General features: G+C 42.6%; 1 protein-coding gene across 4 annotated transcripts in view; it reads left to right on the top strand.

Moving 5' to 3' along the window:
* LOC309974181 (transcription elongation factor A protein 1) overlaps window positions 1-22,977 on the top strand; it is a 60,422-nt gene that overhangs the window by 10,234 nt on the left and 27,211 nt on the right. The window contains exons 5-10 of one of the 4 annotated variants that reach the window (XR_014326864.1): window positions 662-732; window positions 3,108-3,181; window positions 4,479-4,580; window positions 5,891-6,067; window positions 7,652-7,756; window positions 8,404-9,422. Coding sequence is in view for 3 of the 4 variants with exons in the window: in XM_082858641.1 (XP_082714767.1) it covers window positions 662-732; window positions 3,108-3,181; window positions 4,479-4,580; window positions 5,891-6,067; window positions 7,652-7,705 (478 nt within the window). In the remaining variant the exon portion in view is untranslated. Of the gene's footprint in view, window positions 1-661; window positions 733-3,107; window positions 3,182-4,478; window positions 4,581-5,890; window positions 6,068-7,651; window positions 9,423-17,224; window positions 17,455-22,977 lie in introns of those variants that run through there. The other 3 variants (XM_082858641.1, XM_082858643.1, XM_082858642.1) reach the window with 3 other exon arrangements.

Here is a 22,977-nt window from a genome sequence, read left to right as displayed (position 1 = left end):
TGGATGAAGGTGGCCTGTGTGCAGTAGGTGTGGGCCGCGCGTGCGCAGGTGCCGTGGTGAAGTAGCTCTTTCCAGACGGCTGACTTAAGATGCACTAGGAGGGAAGCGAGGGGCTGGAGTTTATTCCAAAGATGTTAGGGCTGTGGTTTGAGACTCCTGTCAGGTGTCAGGTTGGAGTAGGTCATTCTCCAGGTGTTTCTACCTTAAAATTACATGGTACTGTGACTTTTTCATACAATCTGTATCTAGTTGGTGTGAGGGGAACTTACAGGATGTCACATTGACGCATTTAAGTTGACCGTTTGGCCTCCAGAGACAGTTTTTTTTGTTTTTTGTTTTTAATATTTATTTATTTATTTTGGCCACGCCGGGTCTTAGTTGTGGCATGTGGAATCTTTTAGTTGCGGCATGCAGACTTCTTAGTTGCGGCATGTGGGATCTAGTTCCCTGGCCAGGGATTGAACCCAGGCCCCCTGCATTGGGAGCACGGAGTCTTACCCACTCGACCACCAGGGAAGTCCCCAGAGACAGTTTAATTTGAGTTTAATGTTCTAGAGAATATCTTTGGTTAGCCTTTTTTCTCTAAAATTACCATCTTCTTATCAAGAGTAGATATTCTTAGAATTGAATGATTCTTTTAGAATTTTGCCTTATTTTCCAGGTTTGACATCATTGGGCTTTCACCAGATTCACAGGAAGATGAAACTGGAATTAAACAGGCAGCAGAAAGTGGTAAGTAAGAAAAGTTTTATAGTAGATTTAGTCGTGCTGTTGTTGTTGATGAAAGTAGATTCAGTCGTGCTGTTGTTGTTGATGAAATACTACATACTATGTAAACGCGGGTGGTGCTGTCCTTCCTTTCTGATGGCTCACTGTCTTGTTTGACTCATTAATTATGGCCCGTAAAGGTGAGGCGTGTGGGGAGGAGCGGCACTTGTCAGGCTTGAGTGCTGTCGGATGCGTCGTTTTGCTTTGATTGACGTAGGCCAGTGGAGAAAATCGCAGCATGTTTGATAGCTGTGGCCAGTTATTGTCATTAAAGAGATTTGAAATAAGGACATAGATAAGGCTACCAATGATGTCATGATATATAATGCAAATTATGGTAATGGTTAGTTTTAGTGAGGGGCCCCTGCTCGAACACTACTGGACCTGCCGGGCGATTCCTATAAATCATCTCACTGGGCACTCCTGTAACGGTATGAGCTCTGCTTTGCAGGGTCTCCAGTCACGTCCTCGCTTATGAACATGGTAACCCCGCTTACTTGTGGGGTGAAAGCATAAAGAACACTAACTTATCGGGAGAAGTCTGGTTTTAGCCCATGCCCAGAAGCACGTGTGTCTTTGACTCGTATGTACTGCAACATTGACAAGTAGACAGTGCGGTGGCCAGGCCGGCCTCCCTCATGACCTGGGTGATGACGTGGTGGCCTCGATGCAGCAGGCCTGGCTGTGAGGCGTTCGTTACAGACGCGAGGTGATAGGTACCCAGGGAACCCTGCACGGTCTTCCTATGTTCACATTTGTTGGAAATTTTCAAAACTCATTTAAAAACCAAAAACGGTAGGTAGGTTCCTTTTTAAAAATCTTTTTATTTTTTAGAAGAACTCTTAACTTTAAGACAGGGAAGATGCATTCAAAACATATTGGATATTAAGGAATGTCAAACCAAGGACACTGACTTTTAGGACCATCGAAAAGTGGATCAATGCTACACTCATAGAGCTAGGGTTTTGTCAACATATAATAGAGCTCGTGTCAGGTCTGGGGGTGGGTTTTCAGGGAGGGTGGGCCTTGTGGAGCAGACGGCCAGGCCTAGTGGGTTGCAGGGTGAAAGTCCCTTCCCCGGGTTGGCCCATGGCATTCTTCGTGTCTGACGTGATGTCTGATTGGAGAGAATCGGGTTGAGGCCCAGAGTTAGGAATGAGGGGTGTCTCCATTTGGGGCCGGGAAGATGTGCCCGTGAACAAAGAAGAAAGGACTCGGGGTGCGTCCAGGGCTTGGAATCAGGACCCGTCACTCCACAGCTGATTGTTGTCACCATACCTGGTTTAACTTTATCTCAGCGCTTGGTGTAACCAGAGGAGTGAAGCCGTTTGAAACGGAGGGAAAGTGGCCCCAGCTCCCTGCTCCTCCCCAGCGCAGGGCTGCTGCTGCCCACCTGCATCTCCTTTCCCGCCCAGGCCCTGCGTTCCCCCTCATTAAAGCCTCAGGCTTCTCAGCAAGGCTTTCACCTCTCTACTCCTGTCCTCTCCTCTAGCCCGTTTTCCACACGCTCATCAGGGTACTGCTCGCTTTTCAGCCTATTCTAACTAAGAACTAAATTTATACAAAAAGAAAAAAACGTTTAATTTGGGCTTTGGGGTTTTTGCGGTGTTCTAATAAAAGCAGGGTTTTGGTAAAAAGGAAATATAAAGTTGGCAAGTTTCATCTTAAGAAGATGAAACTTACACATATGTCAAAAATGAGAGGAGGTAAATTTGTAAAAGGTGCAGTTATCAAAAACATAGTATTATAAAGAAAAAGGAAATTCTAGGAGTTAATCAAGTAATACAGTTAATGATGCCTGTCAGAGTATTTTGCAGAAACAAAAGAATTCATTTGATTTTTCTCCCGCATTGTTTATTGACTATAGGGAAAAGTATACTGTGTCTTTTTTTCTTTTTTTTAAAATAATATAGTGAACTGTTTAAACACCGTCAGTCACAAACCATGTAAACTATTTAACTACCTACGATTTTAAAATAACAGCTTTTAGGTACAAATGCCTATGGTTCATTGAAGAGAAAGAACTGTAAAATGTATATGAGCAGAATGGACCATGGATAAAGGACTATCCGTATCCACCTGTTGATGCGAGAAAAAACTTGTTTACAGATTATGCAACAAATAATTGAACAGTTTAAGTTTAAGTAACAGCTGAAAAATCTTGAGTTTTTGAAAATCCATTCTAGTTTTGTATTTTAATAGAGTGCTCCAAGTTTTTCACTTGTTTTGACCTTTAATGTACTTTGTGCTTTTCTGTTATTAATTTTTTTCCTATTTAAATTATATCAGTGGGCTTAACTTTGAAAGTATTGGTGATTTAACTTTTATGTTATTTTTAGTAAAAGCTTTGATAGACCAAGAGGTGAAGAATGGCATTCCTTCTAACAGAATTATTTTGGGAGGATTTTCTCAGGTAAGATAAAAGTTTGGGTGATATGTCGGCGTCATCAGTATATTTATCTAGAAGTCTGTAGTTTCCATCGTGTTTCTATGGAGGAGTCCTGGTTTTAAAAGATGTTCTAGAATCTGATATATTGCTTACTGTTAATGCTGAATTAAGTTTGAATGGACCAGAAATGATGATTGATTAATTAGCGAGTATGTCATGCTCTTTTCCTTTTTTAGTTCTCTCTCTTCAGTGATAGCCTTCACCCTATAGATTATGTCTTGAAAGTCAATTTTTTAAGGAAACTGATTGGAACCTGGAATGTATTTTTCTAAAATAACTAGTACACATGCAGTTAGGCCTGAGTTAACACTCTGTGCCTCTCTGAACGAAACTCTGCCTAAACGCAGGTGTAAGTCCCCTTCCCAGGAGCAGACGAGCAATGGAATAAAAAGGTCGAAGACAGGAGAATTCCTTCCCTCTGTTTGTCACAGATTCCCAGTGGTTGAGCCCTGCGGACTTCCCTGTAACCCCGGTGGGGTGAGATCAGGGTAGGGACTCCCACAAAGCGACCCCAGCGCGGGGCTGTGCCGGCCACTTCCTGACCGCCGCTGCATCTGTCCTGGTCCCTGGGTCGGGGGTGCTTCAGCCGCACCCCATGTTCAAGGATCCCTCAGTGGTTCCCGTTCTTGAGTAGATGGTGGGGTCGTCCTTGGGAGGGGAGTAGAGTCAGTCTTGGTAACAGCACAGGTCAGAGGGCACGCAGGCCCCAGCATACGGGTGTTGTGAGCTGGCGGCCAGTGCTCCAGAGGTGTCCGCCGCGGGCTTCTTCTTCTGAGTTCTTGTTTTGGAAAGTAATACCAGTTTAAGACCAGATTTTGGTCCTACGTGTTTGCTGAGGAGGAGATAGTTACTCTAGGGGACTTCCCTTGTGGTCCACTGCTTAGGACTCCGCGCTCCCACTGCAGGGGGTGTGGGTTGGATCCCCGGTTGGGGAACTAAGATCCCACGTGATGCATGGTGCAGCCAGAACAAAGAAAATAGTAACTATAAGTTCGGAACTTCCGTACGGCATTGTCAGGGCAGCAGCGGGCTCTGCTGTTGGCTGGTTGGGCAGTCGCTGTGGTCTCACGACGGTCTTCACCGTGGAGAGTCAGGTCCTTGTGGACACGGCGGGGTGTGCATGTATTTCTACCAGTTTGCCTATTGTATTGGGCATCAGCCACCCGCTTCGATTTTTTATGAACGGTGTTGATAACAAGCATCACTCCCGTTGCTGCCGGCAGAATTTGTGTCCCACTGACTTTCCCTGTTGTCTTTGCAGGGAGGAGCGTTATCTCTGTACACGGCACTGACCACACAGCAGAAGCTGGCCGGCGTCACCGCTCTCAGCTGCTGGCTGCCCCTGCGGGCTTCCTTCCCACAGGTGCCTGGCGCACGCCTGTAGCGCGGCGTCACTGAGCTGGGGGATGGCAGATGATGTTGAGGACACCGTCACGTTATGATTATTAATGAATTTAATTTTTTAAAGCAGTTTCAGGTTCACAACAAATTGAGCGGCAAGTACAGAAGGTGTCCATATACCCGCGTCCCCGTCCACGCACAGCCCCCCATCAGCATCCCACAGCACAGGACGCATTTGTTACAACCAGTGAACCTACGGTGACACATCAGTGTCACTCAAGGCCCGTAGTCTACATCAGTCACCCGTTTTTAAAAAGAACTGCCGTAGACTTCTGTGATGTACTATCGCTAGGCTTTACCTGTATACTGCACTGTCTCTACCGTGGGTTGCATGGAATAGAATAAGAAATGAGTCCTTAAAAAGAGAAAGGAAGAAAGGGAGGGAGAGGGAAGGAGGAAGGAAGTCCTTACTGTCATAAATTCTATATTTGGAGTCTTTGGTACATTTTAAGATACATATCAAAATTAGGGCTATTCTTTACACATAGAAATGATGTTTTTGAATGCCCAGTATGTTCATTGCTTGGTGGCAGAATTCTAGTGTAGAATATAATTTCTAAATACTCAACAGTATAAAGCAATATATAGTACACATGGGGGATGCAGGTGTTATTTTATTTTCAAATTCATCCTTAAACCTAGGGGGTTTTTCTTATCACTGTATAGTAACCCTTCGGTGTCTTGCACATAGTAAGTGCTGTTTATTAACTTTCTTACTCAAATCAAATAAGAGGGGCTTCCCTGGTGGTGCAGTGGTTAAGAATCCGCCTGCCAATGCAGGGGACACGGGTTCAGTCCCTGGTCCAGGAAGATCCCACGTGCCGCGGAGCAGCTAAGCCCGTGCGCTTGCTGCAACTAGAGAAAGCCCGCGTGCAGCAGCGAAGACCCAACACGGAAAAAAATAAAAATTAATTAATTAAGTAATTAAATACACATTCTTAAAAAAAAATAAAATGAAAGAGTCAAATAAGAGCTGCAAAGAACATGACTCAGCTAAAACACACTTCTTGTGTCCAGCCACCCGAACATATGATTAGGATACAATGTGTTTCAAGGAACTGATTCATTAGGAAAACATACAGTACAAGGCAGGGTAATCATATGTTCTATAAAAGTCTAAATAAAGAGATGGGGGGGTACAAGGATGGGAGGAATTTTATTTCTGTGGCCAAAGATAACCTGTAACGTGAGCAAGCACGTGTTGCATGTGCCGAGCATGACGCTCCACACGCTTGGATGGATGACCCTATAGTCCTGTTCTGTTTTCTGCAGGGTCCTATCAGTGGCGTGAATAGAGACATTTCGATTCTTCAGTGCCATGGAGATTCGGATCCTTTAGTTCCCCTAATGTTTGGTTCTCTTACTGCTGAAAGGCTGAAGACATTGGTAAATCCAACCAATGTCACCTTCAAAACCTATGGAGGCATGACGCACAGTTCATGTCAACAGGTAAGTGTTTGGAAGCAGTGATTATAGGGACACGTCTGCAACTGTTAGCATGTGATATTTTTAAGATAAATAACATTTGACTGCTTGGGGATTCAAAGAAGTTAATTAATGAATTCACATTGAACCATAGGTTAGTAGGACTTAGATCAAAGTTTACGCAACTTAATTCAACAGACATTCACTAATTTCTTATTACATGTAAACACTGTAAATAATTCAAGGACAAATAAAATCATTTCTTTGTTAAAATCTAAAGTAGTTTACTTAAAATGAAAATTTTGAATAGGGAGAAGGATATATATCCAAGTAACTATATAGAAAGCAGAATGTGATATGTGTATTAGGAGTTTTTTAAAAGTGCTCTGAAACAACTGAGACGGGTGATCGTAAGAATGAGGGTTGTCAGGATAGGTCTGGAGGCTTGAAAAGGACTAGAATAAAAATCAATTGCTAAGCATTGAGACAGTCCAAGTTAACATTTTTTGCACCTGTCAGCCTGGCGAAATCATTTGCTTTGGGACAGAGAAGGCAGGTAGTAATATGACTTATCCAGAAAGATGGGGAACCTGGGATTCTAGGCGTTACTGAGAACATAGTTGAGCCCCTGATGATGCATTGAATCCAGAAAGGGCGGCACGCCGGGCACCAGGAGGGAGGGGCTGAAGGTCCAGAGCAGTGGTTTTCAAAGCACACCCGCCGCCCGCCCCCCCCCGCCCCCCGGAGCTTAACAAACACACAGAGGCCAGGACTCCAGACTCGGTGCCTCTGAGTCAGCACACTGAGGCTTCAAGGGGCAGACGCAGGCGGCTGTGTGTGTGTGGATGAGACTTCACCATACTGGAGAACACTGGACGGATGGTTCGGGGCAGGAAGGGACAGGAGGTGGGGTCGCAGTGGGGGCCACACGGCGGGTGAGACAGGCCACCGCCGTGCCGTGCCTTCTTTCCCGAGTGAGGAGGCGATGCGGGCGAAGGTTCCTGCGTGCTCCTGTGTGGGTCTAGCGGTGGCAGCAGGAGATGTGTTTGGGGGAAGTGAGAAAGCTGGGCCAGACGCGGGAGGTGTCGAGCAGTTTCCTCTGTGGTGGATTCACCTCTGCGTCTCTCCAGGCCTGCCTTGGGGACCTGCTCCCCTCAGCCTCAGCTGGCTGGTTGTGTGTGAATCCTTCGGAAAGGCACAAAGCATCTGGTACTGTTGATTTCGCATCTCATTCTAATGAGGGAGTGTTAGAAGCTGGGCACGGACACTTGGTTGACGGCAGTTGTGTACATACCAAGTCTTCTCTGTGTAGTTATTGTCACTTTTAGACCCCCTTCCTCTCCCCCCGCCACCCCCAGTGTTTTATTTTGTTCAAGCAGTGCAAATGCAGACCATTTTCATAGGACTTCATAATACGTGAGAGTGATCATTGAATTACGATAATAATCATCGTGGGAAATGTTTTCTAATTTCTATCGGTGCCTCATTTCTTTTTCACCACTTTTTATATAATTGTGGTAAAAATGTGGTTTTAGTTAGTGGTATTTAGTGGGGATTTAATTTCTGATTTGTGTAGCTGCATATTAATAATCCCTTTATTCCAAACAGGAAATGATGGATGTCAAGCAGTTCATTGATAAACTCCTACCTCCTATTGATTGACGTCACTAAGAGGCCTTGTGGAGAAGCGCACACCAGCATCATCGTCATAGAGTATAAAGTTTTTTCTGTGCCCGATCTTGAAACCTCTGATGTTTGCAGTGTTAGAATGTTTTGCAAATACACACCAATGACACAGACTAAACAAATCTCCTCATGGGAAATTTATGATCTTTTAAGTTTCTATGTATGTGTTTGTATAACATGATCCAGAATATGTTAGTATTAAAATAGGTGAAGCAGCTAGCTTCTTTCTCTCATATGTAATTCAGCAAAATAATAAAATACTGTAACCAGATTTTTTATTACATCACTTGAAAATTATTAGTATGCTTAATGAAAACCTGCTCAGGTATAAATGAGCAGTTAAGACATAAAAAGTCTATGAGTGCTGTGACTTAAGACTCTGGACTTATTCCCAAATTACTTAGTCACCATGCAGTATCTGTATTTTTATATATGTGTTCATATGTACTTAATGATTATAATGCATAATAAGAATGAGGTGTTATTACATTATTCCTAATAATAGGGATAATGCTTCTAAGTGTCAATAAAAAGAAATATTGCTGTCTTCAATTAATGGCCCTCTTATTTTGGGGACCAGGTTTTTCTTTCCTGAATATAATTTCTATTTAATACTCTTTTTTCCTCTCTAGAAAAGAAAAGTGTTCTTTCTTCTTTTTTATCCTTCATAACAGACCAAATATTGCCTACTTGCCATGGACGTCTGCTGTCAATACGTGCTGTAATTTGACATTCTGAATCACAGATGTGACGGCACTGAAAGTGTATTTATACTTGTAGAAAGAAGCCAGGCATCCCTTCAAAGTTTCTACACTACTTCTTAAACTGGACCTTTGTCTGCAGCTTAGGCCTGCAGAGTTACAGGTAACGAGGATAATTCTGTGGTTGTATTTTTCTGTAATTAACTGAAAGAATAATTAGGTCATATTCTAGTATGTTCCGAAATATTTAAGACTGATCTTACAAACTGTAATTTCTAAGATGATTTGTTCTAAGATGATTCTCCTCATAGCGTAGAGTTTTAGTTTACTTATTTTGCACATATGTTTGAAACCGACTGCTGTAGGAAATGAACAATCCATTTGAAAAATTTGCTTTACTTTTATCTGCCAGTGGACTTATTTGAAATTTTCACTGTAGTCAGAGAGGATCTTTTTAAGTTAGTTTCTGTGCAAACATGAAAGTAGCAATTATTTGATTTTAAATAGATTTTTCAGATTATTGGTTAACATTATTTGAAAACAAGTTTATGGGTAATAAAAGTTAGTCAGAACTCAGTACATATGGTGTAGTTACCACCCAGTTTAATATGTAGCAAAAATGTACGCCTGATATTTCTGAACTGTTGTTAATTTTTCTGCTGTATTCCAACTGACTAGAACACCGTTAGGAACGCATCTTTATAAATGGGTGCTACTTGATGATGGAAATGATTTCGTATGGACAGCGTAGGATGTTAATAATGAAGCCATACGTTTATGTCTGGATTTACAGTTTTTAAACAATCATTTACTAAGTCATTTTGCTTTTATCTTGAAGAATGTAAACTGTTGTTTCACTTACACAAATCAGCAAGATCTAATTTATGGCAAGAAATAGATTCCATTGAAATGTGCTGTAACGTGGGAAAATGTAAATCTTTTTCACGGTTTCTATCAATGTGAAATAAAATGTAATTCTGACTTTTCCGTGACTGGCTCTTTGGGAATATGATTTTTAACATTTGCGTTTCCTTGGAATGGCTGTCTGTAAGGAAAAGGAGGAAAGCGACAGTGTAATCCCAGGAACACACGTTGAGAGGGAAGTTTGATGGTGGTGTGGCCCCCGCCTGGCTCTCTCCAGGCGGGGCCCAGGCTTCCTATTCCTCAGTGTTATTAACAAGCTGAACAAATCTTCAGTTTGATTTTCAGTGTTCCTAACCTATTTAAGAAGTTTGGTGTTTCGCTCTGTCTTTTCCTTCCATGTAGTATTCATGGGATTTTTTAAAATTCGTGTCATAAATCAGTTATCCAAGTAGTTTCTTCTCCTTTTATCTCACTGCTGATTTCTAACTCTTCCCAGGAAGGAATCCCGTCTGTTCTGCCTCTTAAGCAGTCCTTCAGCTTCTGCTTTTGAATAAAGTGACAGCTCCCCTTTTTGTGAGGCTGCTTGTTCCATTTTGGGGTTGCCCTCGTGGTAAGAGAGTTCTGTACTGTAATGCTCTCTTCAACAGCTCTTTTTTAGATTTATCCTTCTTCACAGCAGCATCATATTTCACGTGATAATCTTTGATTTCATCATCCTTTTGAAACTCTTGGTTCACAATCAGATGTAGTCAGAGCATGGTATTGTTTACGTCTGTCGACAGGTAACGACAGTGTCTATGTATGTGAGTCATTGGGAGGTTTGCCTACTGCTGAAGTCCTTATTGCTACTTTTTAGAAGTAGATACATGACACCCTCCTAACAACATACCATTTTATTCGTAAAATTTACTAAAAAGTGAAAATTTGTTTATTCGTTAAGTACTTAATATATTCCAGGCAGGCACTGTACTAAGCATTTTATATCCTTTACTCATATAATCTTCACATCAACCTTAGCTTCATTTTACAGAAGAGGAAACTGATCCCTGGAGAGATGAACTGTTTGCCTGTGGTTACAGAGCTATTATGTGTAAGAGCCAGGGTTCAAAATGATGTGCCTTAATTACTTTGTGGTCCCCTGCCTTGCCCTGTGCCCCTGTGAGGTAATTTAAATGCTTCTAAACATAAATAAATGAATAACTAAATACAGCACAAGCTTATATTTCATATAATTCAAAACACCTAGAAATGCTAAATAAACCAGGGTAAAAATCAGCTTGCCCTAAAGAAATTGCATCCTGCGGTACCCAGAGAGAACTCAAAAGGGACCTAAAACCCACACGGCACACTGGACTTGGGGTGTCTCAGAAATTACTCACCGTTATGAAGCTAGCACCCTTTTAAGGGCTGCGCTCTTTGTCATATGAACTGGAAAAAAGTCTGACTGCCAGGAAGCGATGGGGAAGCTTGTCTATTTTGGCCTGGGCTCTGAATGAGAGACAAGGGAGCTCTTCACTTGAATTTGTTTAACCAGAAGCTTGTCCTCATAGATATTTGGATTTTGAATGTATACTACTAATGTGGCCTGGAAACACATAAGCTTCTAAGTTAATATCAACAATTTCCTTGGGGACTTCCCTGGCAGTGCAGTGGTTAGTCCTCGGCACTTTCACTGCTGGGCTTGGGTTCGATCCCTGATCGGGGAATTAAGATCCAGCATGCTGCAAGACGAGGCAAAAAAAAAAAAAAAGAAGAATTTCCTCAGACTGTCTCTGACCCTCGGGCACCTGGAAGAGGCAAACAGATTCTTTTTATTTGTTTATTTATTTATTTAGGCGGCCTTCTCATTGCGGTGACTTATCTTGTTGCATGGGCTCTAGGCACGTGGGCTCCGTAGTTGTGGCGCGTGGGCTCAGTAGTTGTGGCTCACGGGCTCTAGAGCGCAGGCTCAGTAGTTGTGGCACACAGGCTTAGTTGCTCCGTGGCATGTGGGATCTTCCCGGACCAGGGCTCGAACCCGTGTCCCCTGCCTTGGCAGGTGGATTCTTAACCACTGTGCCACCAGGGAAGTCCCCAAATAGGTTCTTTATGGAGAGTGACATTCTCAACCCAGGCTGGTTAATTTAGCCCTGCCAAAAGTGAGCTCAACACCCCCAAAGGATGAAGCCTATGAGAGAACTACCTACACGGGAACACGAGATGACACAAAAGGTAAAGGGATCATTGGGCTCTCAGGAACTTTAAAAGGATAGATGGTATGAGAGAGTTAACCAACCAGAGAAAAGAACAGACAAGTGAGAAGGACACAGTATCAGAAAATGCAGCTTTGGGGACTTCCCTGCTGGCGCAGTGGTTAAGAATCCGCCTGCCCATGCAGGGGACTCGGGTTCGAGCCCTGGTCCGGGAAGATCCCACATGCCACGGAGCAACTAAGGCTGTGCGCCACAGCTATTGAGCCCACGTGCCACAACTACTGAAGCCTGCGTGCCTAGAGCCCATGCTCCGCCACAAGAGAAGCCACCGCAGTGAGAAGACCACGCACCGCAACCAAGAGTAGCTCCCGCTCGCCGCAGCTAGAGAAAGCCTGTGCGCAGCAACGAAGACCCAACACAGCCAAAAATAAATAAATAAATAAATTTATAAAAAAGAAGAAGAAAGACAGAAAATGCAGCTTTGAAAAAGAAAACGTCTAGAAGTGAAAAACAACCACTCAAGTGAAAAATCTTAATGGAGAAGCATTATTTATGATGGTAAAATATTTGAAACAACCCAACGTGGGACAAAAGTGGACCAGCTAAATAAACTACCCTCCGCCTACACAATGGATTGTTACACTGCTATAAAAAAAGAATGAGGATGCTCTGTATTAATTTGGGAAGGATTCAGAATACATTATTGATGAAGAAATAAGGTACAAAACAAAGGGGAGGAAATAAGACCATATATTTGACTTGGCTAGAATTTGCATTAAAAGAAAACCTCAAATGCGAGAAGGATGCAAAGAAGAACCTAATAAAAGTGGTTGTGGATGGGGGAGAGGATGAGGCAGGTAAGGAAAGGAGGGGAGAAGGCCGGCCTTGGATGTGTTTTCTTTTTTTTTGCGGTACGCAGGCCTCTCACTGCTGTGGCCTCTCCCGTTGCGGAGCACAGGCTCCGGACGCGCAGGCTCAGCGGCCATGGCTCACGGGCCCAGCTGCTCCTCGGCATGTGGGATCTTCCTGGACCGGGGCACGAACCCGTGTCCCCTGCATCGGCAGGCGGACTCTCAACCACTGCACCACCAGGGAAGCCCGGATGTGCTTTTTTTATTCTTCAGATTTTTTACTGTGGTAAAATATAACAAAATTTACAGTTTTAACTACTTAAAAATTATACAGTTCAGTGGCATTCATTACATCCACATTGTTGTGCAACGGTCACCACCATCCACCTCCAGAACTTTATCAACTTCCCAAGCTGAAACCCCATACTCCTTGTTCTTCAGATTTTGAGTTGTAATATCTGACCTACAAAAAATATTCAAATGGATGAATTAAACTGCATACTAGGGACTTCCCTGGTGGTCCAGGGGATAAGACTCCACACTCCCACTATGGGGGCCTGGGTTCGATCTCTGGTCAGGGAACTAGATCCCACATGCTGCAACTAAAGATCCCGCATGCCGCAACTAAGACCTGGCACAGTCAAATAAATAAATATTTTAAAAACCCTGCATATTAGACACAACAGACGTGTATGTATGTGAAATTGTGTATGAAAGAAAGCTCTGAGGAATTTACTCAGGAGAAATCCCAGCAAGCAAAAGGGGAGGGTAAGAGACTAGAAAAGTAAAATTAAGAGGTCCAATGTAAAGTTTAATGGAAGTTGCAGGAGAGAAGAGAATGGGAGAGAAGCAATATATGAAGATAAAATGACTGACATTTTTCCAGACTTCAGGAAAGGTAAGAAATCTCACATTCAGGAAGAAAAATGTTACTAACAGTATAAATAAACTACTAAGTCTCTAAAGAGACATTTCATGGTGCAAAGCAAAACTGAATACCATAGAAGAAGGTCTTAATAGCAACCAGAGACAGCCTGCTTTCACTGTCACACAGCATATACTTAAGAAAAACACCACCAGAGGTCAGAAGATAATGGAATAACATCAAAGTGGGAGAGAGAAGGACAATTGGGAACTTCTACAGAGGTCAACTCATTTCACAGTGAGGGCAAAAGAAAACCACTTGGACATAGAAAGCGTATGAGAAAAAGAATACTGACAGAACTGTTAAAAGGTGTTCTTTCAGAAGAAAAATGAGCCAGAGGAAAGGAGAGATGCAAAGAATGGGGAAAGAGTGGTAAACATTTGGGTAACTAAACAAAACCGACTGCATGAAACTAATACTAACTTGGGAGCTGAAACACGATAAAAATGAAGTACCTGCCCAAATCAGTTGTACTTTATATACTAGCAAGGAACATGTGAAAACCAAAATTTAAAACACAATACTACTTATAATTGCCCAAAAGGAAAAAAGAGTACCTAAGTGTAAACCTAAGAAATGTACAGGATTTGGAGGCTGAAAACTATAAAATGCTGATGAAAGACATCAAAGAAGATGTAAATAAATGGGGACAAACATCGTGTTCATGGATTGGAGGACTCAATATAGTAAAGATGTTACTTCTCCCCAAATGGATAGAAAATTTAATGCAATACCTCTCAGAATCCCAGCAAGATTCTTGTAGCTATACACAAGATTTTCTAACATTTATATGGAAAGGCAAAGGAACCAGAATAGATTAAACAGTATTGAAAAAGAAGAAAGTGGGAGAAATCCATTGGATTTCAAGACTTACTATACAGTGACAGAAATCGAAACTATGTGTTATTGGCAGAGAGAGACACATAGATGAACAAAATAAAGCAGAAATAGCCCCACACAAGCACAGCCAAATGGTTTTGGACAAAGGTACAAAAGCAATTAAACGAAGGAATGATAGTCTTTCAACAAATGGTGCTGAAGCAATCGGACATGCAAAGCCAAAGAAATGAACCTTGAACTAAACCTTATACCTTATACAGAAGTTAATTTAAAATGAATCATAGACTTAAACATCAAATATAAAACTTATAGAAGAAAACCCAGTAGAAAATCTTCAGGATCTAGGGCTTGAAGTGTTTCTAAATAAGACAGCAAAAGTATAATACCTCAAAGAAAAAATTAATTGGACTTCCTCAAAATCTAAAACTTTGGCTCTTTCAAAGACCCTGTTAAGAGGATGAAAAGACAAATTAAGACTGGGAGAAAATATCTACAAACCATATACCCACATATCCAGTGCCTATAATATATAAAGAACTCTCAAAACTCAACAGTTAAAAAAAATCCAATTAGAAAATAGGCAAAAAAACATGAAGAGATACTCACTGAAGAGGCTACACGGATGGTAATCGAGCAGATGAAAATACATTCAACATCACTAAACCATTAGGGAAGTGAAAAAACCAAAATGAAATATCACTATATACTTACTAGAACAGCTAAAATAAAAAATAATGTCAATGCCAAATGCTGGTGAGGATGCAGAAAAGTTGAGCTTTATTTCATCCCCACCCCTACAAGTTTGGAAGCTACATATCGTTGTATTCTTTTTTAGTTAACCTTACATTGTGAATATTTAAAGGGAATGAGTATTTCTCATTACTTTCCGAAAATAGGAGAACCATAGAATATTTCAACTTCTATCATCCCTACCATTGTATATAAGAAACCCACAACTTTTCTTCTGAAGCATTCATAGATTGACAGGGAATTATGAAGATAGTACAGAAAGGTCCTGTGTACACTTCACCCAGTTTTCTCCAATGGTTACATCTTACATATGTAAGATGAACAGAGCCTAAGAAATCTGTGGGAACCCATCAAGTATATGGAGTCCTAGGAGAGAAGAGAGAGGCAGCAAGAATATTTGAAGGAACGATGGCAAATCTCTCCCCCCACCCAAATTTTGATGCCATTCCTACCAGATTTGTACTATGGTTCCACTATCTCCACATCCTTGTCAACACTTGTTTTTATCCATACTTTTATTCTAACCATCCTAGTGAATGTGAAATGGTATCTCGTGCAGCTTTAATTTGCATTTCCCTATTAACTGATTGTGTTGAGAATATTTTAGTGTGCTTGTTGGCCATTTATACATCTGGAGAAATGTCTAGTCCTTCGCCCAACTTTTAACCAGGTTGTCTTTTTGTTGTTGAGTTTTAAGACTGCTTTATATGTTCAGGACACTAGGTTCTTATCAGATATGATTTGCAAATATTGTTTCCCATTTGGTGGGCTGTCTTTTCTCCTCTTGATAGCTATCTTTGATGTGCAAACCTATTTAATTTTATCAAAGTCCAGTTTATCTGTTTCCTTTTGTTGCTTGTACTTTTGGTGTCATACCTATAAAACCATTGCGAAATCCAAGGTCATGAAGATTTATCATTGCCATTTTAACAAAATTAAGTGTTTCCAGGTTGCCTTTTGTAAGCTCTATAAAACTAACCCTTGCCCCCAACACCCCTGGAAAAGTGCGCCACTGCTTGTGAGGCAAGGTACTCCCCAATCCATGGATTGTTTTCCTTTGGATAAAGCACATCAGATTCATCACTAAATTGTTTCAGTTTTGTCATTTGACAATGTTATGTGTATTTTACCACAGTGAAAGTATAGTAAGCTGATTCTTCGGAAAAAAACAAAAAAGACAATTATTAGAGTAAATACAAATCTACAAACATAAGTGGCGATTTGTACATACTCATTATTAACTGATGCATCAAGTGGACAACAAACTGAGGTATAAGTATTTGAACAATAAAATTAATTTCGGGCTAATGGGCCCATATAGAACTTCACATCTGCCGTTATACAATGCACATTCTTTTCCAGGACACATAGAATATTTATAAAAATTGATAAAACAAATCTCAATAAATACCTTAGAACCAGTAACTTTGCAATCGTATATTTTTACTGCAATTTAAGTTGGGAATCAATAATAAGACAATTTTAAGATGAAAAGAAATAAATGAAATAAAGAAAAAGGGACATGGTTCAAGTTACTCTTTCCCCCAAATAACTGAGGTAGAACAAAACCTTACATCATAGTATAGAAAAAACATTATTAGGTGGTGAATTTTGACTAATGATGGTTAAATTGGGTGTGGGGATAGGTCTGCAAACTGCACGAGATGGTAGTCAAGGGCGTTACTTGGGCAAAGACCTATTGAAGGAGCCTATACGCTCCAGTACTGATAATTTCAATTTTCTACCCTGGCTTTATGTTGTTAGTCATAACTCTTTAGGACGTCAACTTCCTCACTGACCTTCAGAGCAGGCGAGATTATTAACTTCTTTGATGAGAACGTTACTGTCAACCATTATTCAACTGTATTCAAGGTACTGCGTGCAACATTCTGAGTCAGGAAACAAACAAGATTGGGTCTCCGGCTTTACGGCGCTTACAAACGACTTTAAAGAGGAAGCGCTTACAATGGTCACATTCCTACGATAAAGGCCTATTTAGGGGGATGGGGAATCTGAGTTCCAGGCAGCCGTCGACGGCGGGGAAAATGCTGGGGTTCCGACTGACTGCAAAAGCCGCCCACGTTCCAGCGTCCAAAAGCCGCCGGGCTCGGCGTCCCGGGGCTCTCTGCGGGCGCCACAGCCCGGGGAAGGGGGACCGGGGGAATGGGGACAGGGGGTGGGGTCCGCTGGGCGGGCTGGGCGGGGCCGGAGGGAGCGCGCGCAAAGCTCGGCCGCGCCGCCCGCCCTCTTTCACGACAGCCGGCGAAGCCCTGCGGCCCGGCGGACTCGTTGCCCAGCTGGTCCGCTGTCGATTGGAGGCCCCTGCTCGGCGCGCGCGGAGCTCGATTGGCTCTGCCTGCGGGGGAGGAGCGCCGCCTCCTCAGCCGCTGCCGCCGCTGCCGCGGGCTCCGTGAGTGAGGAAGCGCCTCGGTCAGGCCTGCTGAGGGCCCTCGCCGACGCCTGGGCTCGCCCGCCGCCCCGCCAGCTCCGCTCGCTTCCCGTCCCCCGCGGCCCGGCGCGGGGCAGGGCTGCCGGAGCCATGGAGGACGAGGTGGTCCGCATTGCCAAGAAGATGGACAAGATGGTGCAGAAGAAGAACGCGGTGAGCGCGGCGGGCGGCGCGGGCCGGAGGGAGGCCGGGCGGCGGGCGGGGGCCAGTCGGCCTGAGGGGGCTCCCGGCCCGCGGTGAGCGCGGCGGGTGCCGCGTGACGGCGGCGAGGCCCGCGCTCTGGGGAGAGGGTCCTGGGCGGGGGGCGTCCTGTCCCGCGGCCGCGTCCCGGGCAGGGGTCCTGGGGGCCCCCAGGGAGGGCGTCCGGTCCCGCGGCCACCGGCGCTGGGACCCGCCCTGGGCGCCCGAGGCCCCTCGTGCTTAGCGCAGCCTGGTCAGCTCCGTCGAGGCAGTAATGCTCCTCGTTATTTTAAACGTCGCGGTGGTGAAGCCTCGCTGGTTTAGCTGAAGAGTGCAGAGAGCCCTCCGTGTTTGAAAGCATTCGTTCTCTTTCCTGGGCTCATCGGCCAGCGTCGAGAAAACAGCATCAAACAGTGGTTCGTGATCAGTTTTAGACGTGACACTGTTAAAGCAGAATGTGAATTTCCTGGAGCTTATTTCTGGAGAAGGCTGCACATTCCCTCGATTGTCCCAACCACCCTGCGTGTTTGCTTAGCAATTAAAAAAAGGTAAACGATGCCAGTGTACTTGGCAAGTGGCTAAACTTTTTTGCCCAAGTGCATCTCGTTAGGCCGCGGCGTGCGAGGAGCTGTGTTGAAGGCGCTCGCACTGACGAGGCTGTGCTGCCGGCTGGATTCGGACACATGTCGTTGCTGGTCCTCTCTGAGTGGCTTATGGTTGGTACCAGCGGCGCTTTCTGTTACTGATGAGGTGCTCATGAGAACGTGTTCTCTTGTGGTTTGTAGGAGGTGCTCCAGTTTCTGCATTTCTGTCCACCTGTGTGGGCCACTTGCAGTCCCTTGCTTCCGCGTCGTCTATTTTCAGCTAAACTTCTGAAATTCTAAGTCAAACTAACGTGAAGGAGAGAAGGGCCGCTCTGATTTGCACAGCACTTTGGAGTTACAAAGCATCTGTGCAGAATTCTTTGGGGACTCACGACAGCTGTGTTGCGTTCATTTTACAGAATAAGAAACTGAATCAGACCAAGCGGTTCACCTCCTTAAATGAAGTGTGGATTAAGCCAGGACCCGAGTTTTCTGCTGGGCAGCAGGCAGAAGTAGTGTTAAACACTGAATTCTTAAGACTTCAGGTGTAGTCGGCTCCTCTTTTCCTTTAGCAGGTGCATTGCCCAGCATGTAATTTCATACCCTGTTAATCAGTATTTGCAATTTTGGCTTTTTTAAGTATTTCCTGTTTGTTTTCTGTTCCAGACGTTGCCTGTGCCATTTATTTTTTCTGTTGATACAGGCCTTTCATTCCTCACTGCAAGTGATGAGTTCTGTATATTTGATTGGCTGAACGTTTCTGTTATTCCCGTTAAACTGGCAAGTTTCTTCTCTTTGCCTAGAGAACCCTGGACTCCCCTAGCAGAAGCTGGCTCCTAGGGAAAAAGGCTGTTACTTGGGTAATTTTTTTCTCGAACTCAGGCTATAAAATGTGTACCTTTTAATCATATAGTGCACTAGGTGTTTTTGTGTGTTTCCTTTCCTTGAAATAGACGTTTCCTAGAAATGAGGAATTCCTTAGCGAGCAAGTGTGGAGAAGACCACTTTGTATTTGTGTGCAGTTCTCAAATTATAAACACATAATGCGCCCGCAGGACAATGGGGTAAGCTCCAAGATAGTCCTCAAGGCTCATTGTTCTCAAATCTTACATTTCTAGTAGTGCAAAACTTCACCAATGTAAAAACTTGCCCCCCCAAGAGAAAGGGAAAATGGACTGGCTCTTTAACTTTTTATTCCTCCTCTATTTTCCTGTCTGTCTTACAGAAATTCAAATAGGCAAATGAGATAGAGGGAGGGAAATGGTCTGAATGACTCTCCCTCCCTGCCCTCCAGAGCACATCAGCAGCCCATAAATAGCTTTTTAAGTGTTCAGTAATTTAACAGAAGTCATTCTGGGCATTTTAGGATTATGGTAGATTTGTTTCTCTTTTTTGTGTGTGTGGTTTCCAGATTTCCTCTGAGTTAATTTTTATATTATTTTGATACTGTGAAAAAGTAAACTTTGCTTGAAAAGTAATAGTTGTCCTATGAATTGAAGTTTAAGTGCTGTTATTAGATATTGTTTTAATAAAACCGTAGGTGTCACTTTTAAGTAATAATAAAACAGCTATCATTTATTGAGCTATTACTCTGAGCTAGGCATTCTACTAAGTTACCTACCTTATCTCATTTATTCCTGACAGTTTATTGAGATAAGCATTATCTCTATTCTAAAAATGAGAAAATGAAGTATTTAGAAAGTTAATTGTCTTAAGCCTAATAGCTACAAAGAGGCCAAATGAAGATGTGAATCTAAATCTGTTTTGCTTCAAAGCCAGTACTACTCTGTTCAAGTAGACCCTTGCATCTGTATCTGAACCTTGCCTGGGTACAATTGTACGACCAGGGCACTTGCTGTCGTGGGGCAGACGGGTTTCCCTAAATACCCCAACAATATCTTGACCGGGTACTACCCAGGGTGTTGCCCCACGTGTGTAGTTGATCTTAAACAGTACACGCTTTGAGGCCATGATGAACCATGTGAATTAGTGCCAAATTTTCAGATATTAGCTTTTTTTTTTAAATAATGTATTTTTAAAAAAATTTATTTATTCATTTTTGGCCGCGTTGGGTCTTTGTTGCTGCACACGGGCTTTCTCTAGTTGCGGCGAGCGGGGGCCGCTCTTCATTGCGGTGTGTGGGCTTCTCACTACAGTGGCTTCTTTTGTTGCGGAGCACAGGCTCCAGGCATGTGGGCTTCAGTACTTGTGGCTCGCGGGCTCTAGAGCGCAGGCTCAGTAGTTGTGGTTCGCGGGCTCAGTAGTTGTGGCTTGCGGGCTCTAGAGCACAGGCTCAGTAGTTGTGGGTCGCGGGCTCCAGAGCGCAGGCTCAGTAGTTGTGGCGCATGGGCTTAGTTGCTCCATGGCATGTGAGATCCTCCCGGACCAGGATCGAACCCGTGTCCCCTGCATCGGCAGGTGGATTCTTAACCACTGCGCCACCAGGGAAGCCCCAAGGTGTTAGCTGTTTTTCACATAGCTTTTTTCTTGTCATTTTGACTTTATCAATAAGCAAGTCTTTGACTCCTAATCTTGGTTCAAATCCTGGCTCTTCTGAACTTTAGCTGAGTGGTCTTAGGCAAGTTTCTTAACATCTCTAAAATGTTTTTCTTGGTAGTGAATTGGAGATAGTTTAGTAAAGATTAGATGAATATGAAATTCTTGGCAGTGCCTAGGATATGGTAAAGGCTAAAAAACCTTCTGGGTTATCTTTGTAAAGGATTTATAGCACTAGACTGTAGAAAGAGGAGTCAGGTGAGAGCGTAGAATTTTCAAGCTCACAGACACATTTTGTGGGGTGTTGAGGTTTGTGTATTTTTTCTGCACTGAAGGCTTAGGGCTGAGTAGAATTAAATTGCAGAGAAAGAAACTGAAACTAGGTGTTAGAATTTCCTAGGAGCAGGGATACCTGAAATATGTACATTTCTAAGTCTTTATTGTACCTGGGTTAGAAAGAAAACTTTGGTTTCCATATTAGGGTTAGATTAATTAGCATAAATCGAAATTGAGAATGACTGCACAATCTTTTATAACAGCTTTATTTAGCTGTACATTACAGTTCACCCTTTTAAAGTACACAATTCAGTGGTTTTTAATATATTTGCAGATTTGTGCAGCTATCGCCACTATCTAATTTTAGAACATTTTCATCACTCCAGATAGAAACTGTCCATTAAGTAACCCATTACGTCGTCACCATATCTACCCCAACCACTAATATACTTTAATAAAATAAAAATAAAAGCTTTTATTTTAAAATTTTTATTTATTCATTTTTTGGCCACGCTGCGTGGCTTGCAGGATCTTCATTCCCTCACCAGGGATTGAACCCAGGCCACTGCAGTGAAAGCACTGAGTCTTAACCACTGGACTGCCAGGGAATTCCCACCAGCTTTTAATTTTTATGAAGTTGATTTTATATATTTTTTTGTTGCTTGTGCTTTTGGTGTAGAATAACTACAAATTTGAGGCGACATAGTAAATTTATATTTCCTAGTTTATAGTGATATTGCTGACTCAAACATTTATAATTTGTTTCCTTTTTAAAAAAATAAGTAGCATCTTAATTTTTTAGACCTTAAAATCTCATAATTCTTAGTAAGAATTGTTTTTGAGTTGCTTGAGCTTAAATAATGCTCTCTTAAAATGCTGGCTTTATGGCTTTTTGAGAATATTGTTATGGTAGAAACAGACAATTTTTTGTATCTTTTATACCTCTTATCAACCATCTCCTTTGTGTTAGGCACTCTAATTTGATACTTCATATGTGTTACATTACCTCATTTGACCATTTTAACTACTCAGGGTTGGCGTATTATGCTCATGTACATATAAAGAAGCTGAAGCTTGAGAAGGCCAAGTAACATTTCCAATATCTTATAATTTGGAAATGACAGAACATGGATTTGAATCTAGATCAACCATATACGTATAGCCCGTGTTCTTAACTGTATATTCCATGTTGCTCCTTCTCTCTTACATCTCTTTGAAGAGAAGGAGTTTTGTATCCTGTACAGTCTTGTATATGCTGGGTTTCCAGTATACCATATTTTATAAAAGTACTTCTTTCTGATAACAAGTAGAAGTACCACCTATGTAACATGGTAGTGTGGTGGCTATTTATTTTTTAGCCAGTACTATGAACTAAATTTGACCCTGGAAGTTAAGGTAGGATCTTTCTTTCTCTTGCATCATTGTCTATAGGAGATGCTGCAATCTAGTAGACTTGACCTTTAGAGGCAGGTGATGATTGGGGACTGTTTGATAATGCTGCTTATCGGAGTTCACAGAGCGGAACTGCCTCGGGGGTTGGGGGAGGGGTTATGGAATGGAAAGAGCAGTGGTATAAGGGTCAGGAAACTGGATTCTTGTCCCTTTACATTACCCATCAGTGTGGCCTTGGGCAAGTCACTTACCTTCTCTGAGTTTAAGGTTTTTTTCTTGTGTAATTGAGGGTTTGAAGTAGATGCTCAAAGGTTTCTGCCTATTTTTGAATTCGCTGAGGTCAGAAAGGGTTTCTGTTGTGCTCATTGCTGTGTCCTCAACACAGAGCAGAGCTTGGCATATGGTGCTAGTTGGGTGTTTGTTGAGAGGCAATAAGTGTCCTTTGACAGAACGGGGTAAATCTCACCTTTTATAGTTAGTAATCATGTGACCTTGTGCAAGTTTTTTAACTTACCTGGGCTTTAATTTCCTCCTCTAAAACGGGACGATAAGATTCCCTTCTTCCGTAGGGCTTACTGTAAAGATGAAATGAGATACTGCATGTAAAGTGTTTAACACAGCGCTGGGCACACAGTGACACTCAAAAGCTTTTGTCACTGAATTAATGTACGATCATCTCTTTTTTGCGCTTTTCACTCACACAGATCATCATAGTTGTTTGTTTCTTTTTTTATAGATTTATTTATTT

This window comes from Leucopleurus acutus (assembly GCF_964270905.1).
Source record: "Leucopleurus acutus genome assembly, chromosome: 17".
Taxonomy (NCBI): domain Eukaryota; kingdom Metazoa; phylum Chordata; class Mammalia; order Artiodactyla; family Delphinidae; genus Leucopleurus; species Leucopleurus acutus.
The sequence above is the reverse complement of the archived record's forward strand: the minus strand, read 5'-3'. Positions and strand labels throughout refer to the sequence as shown.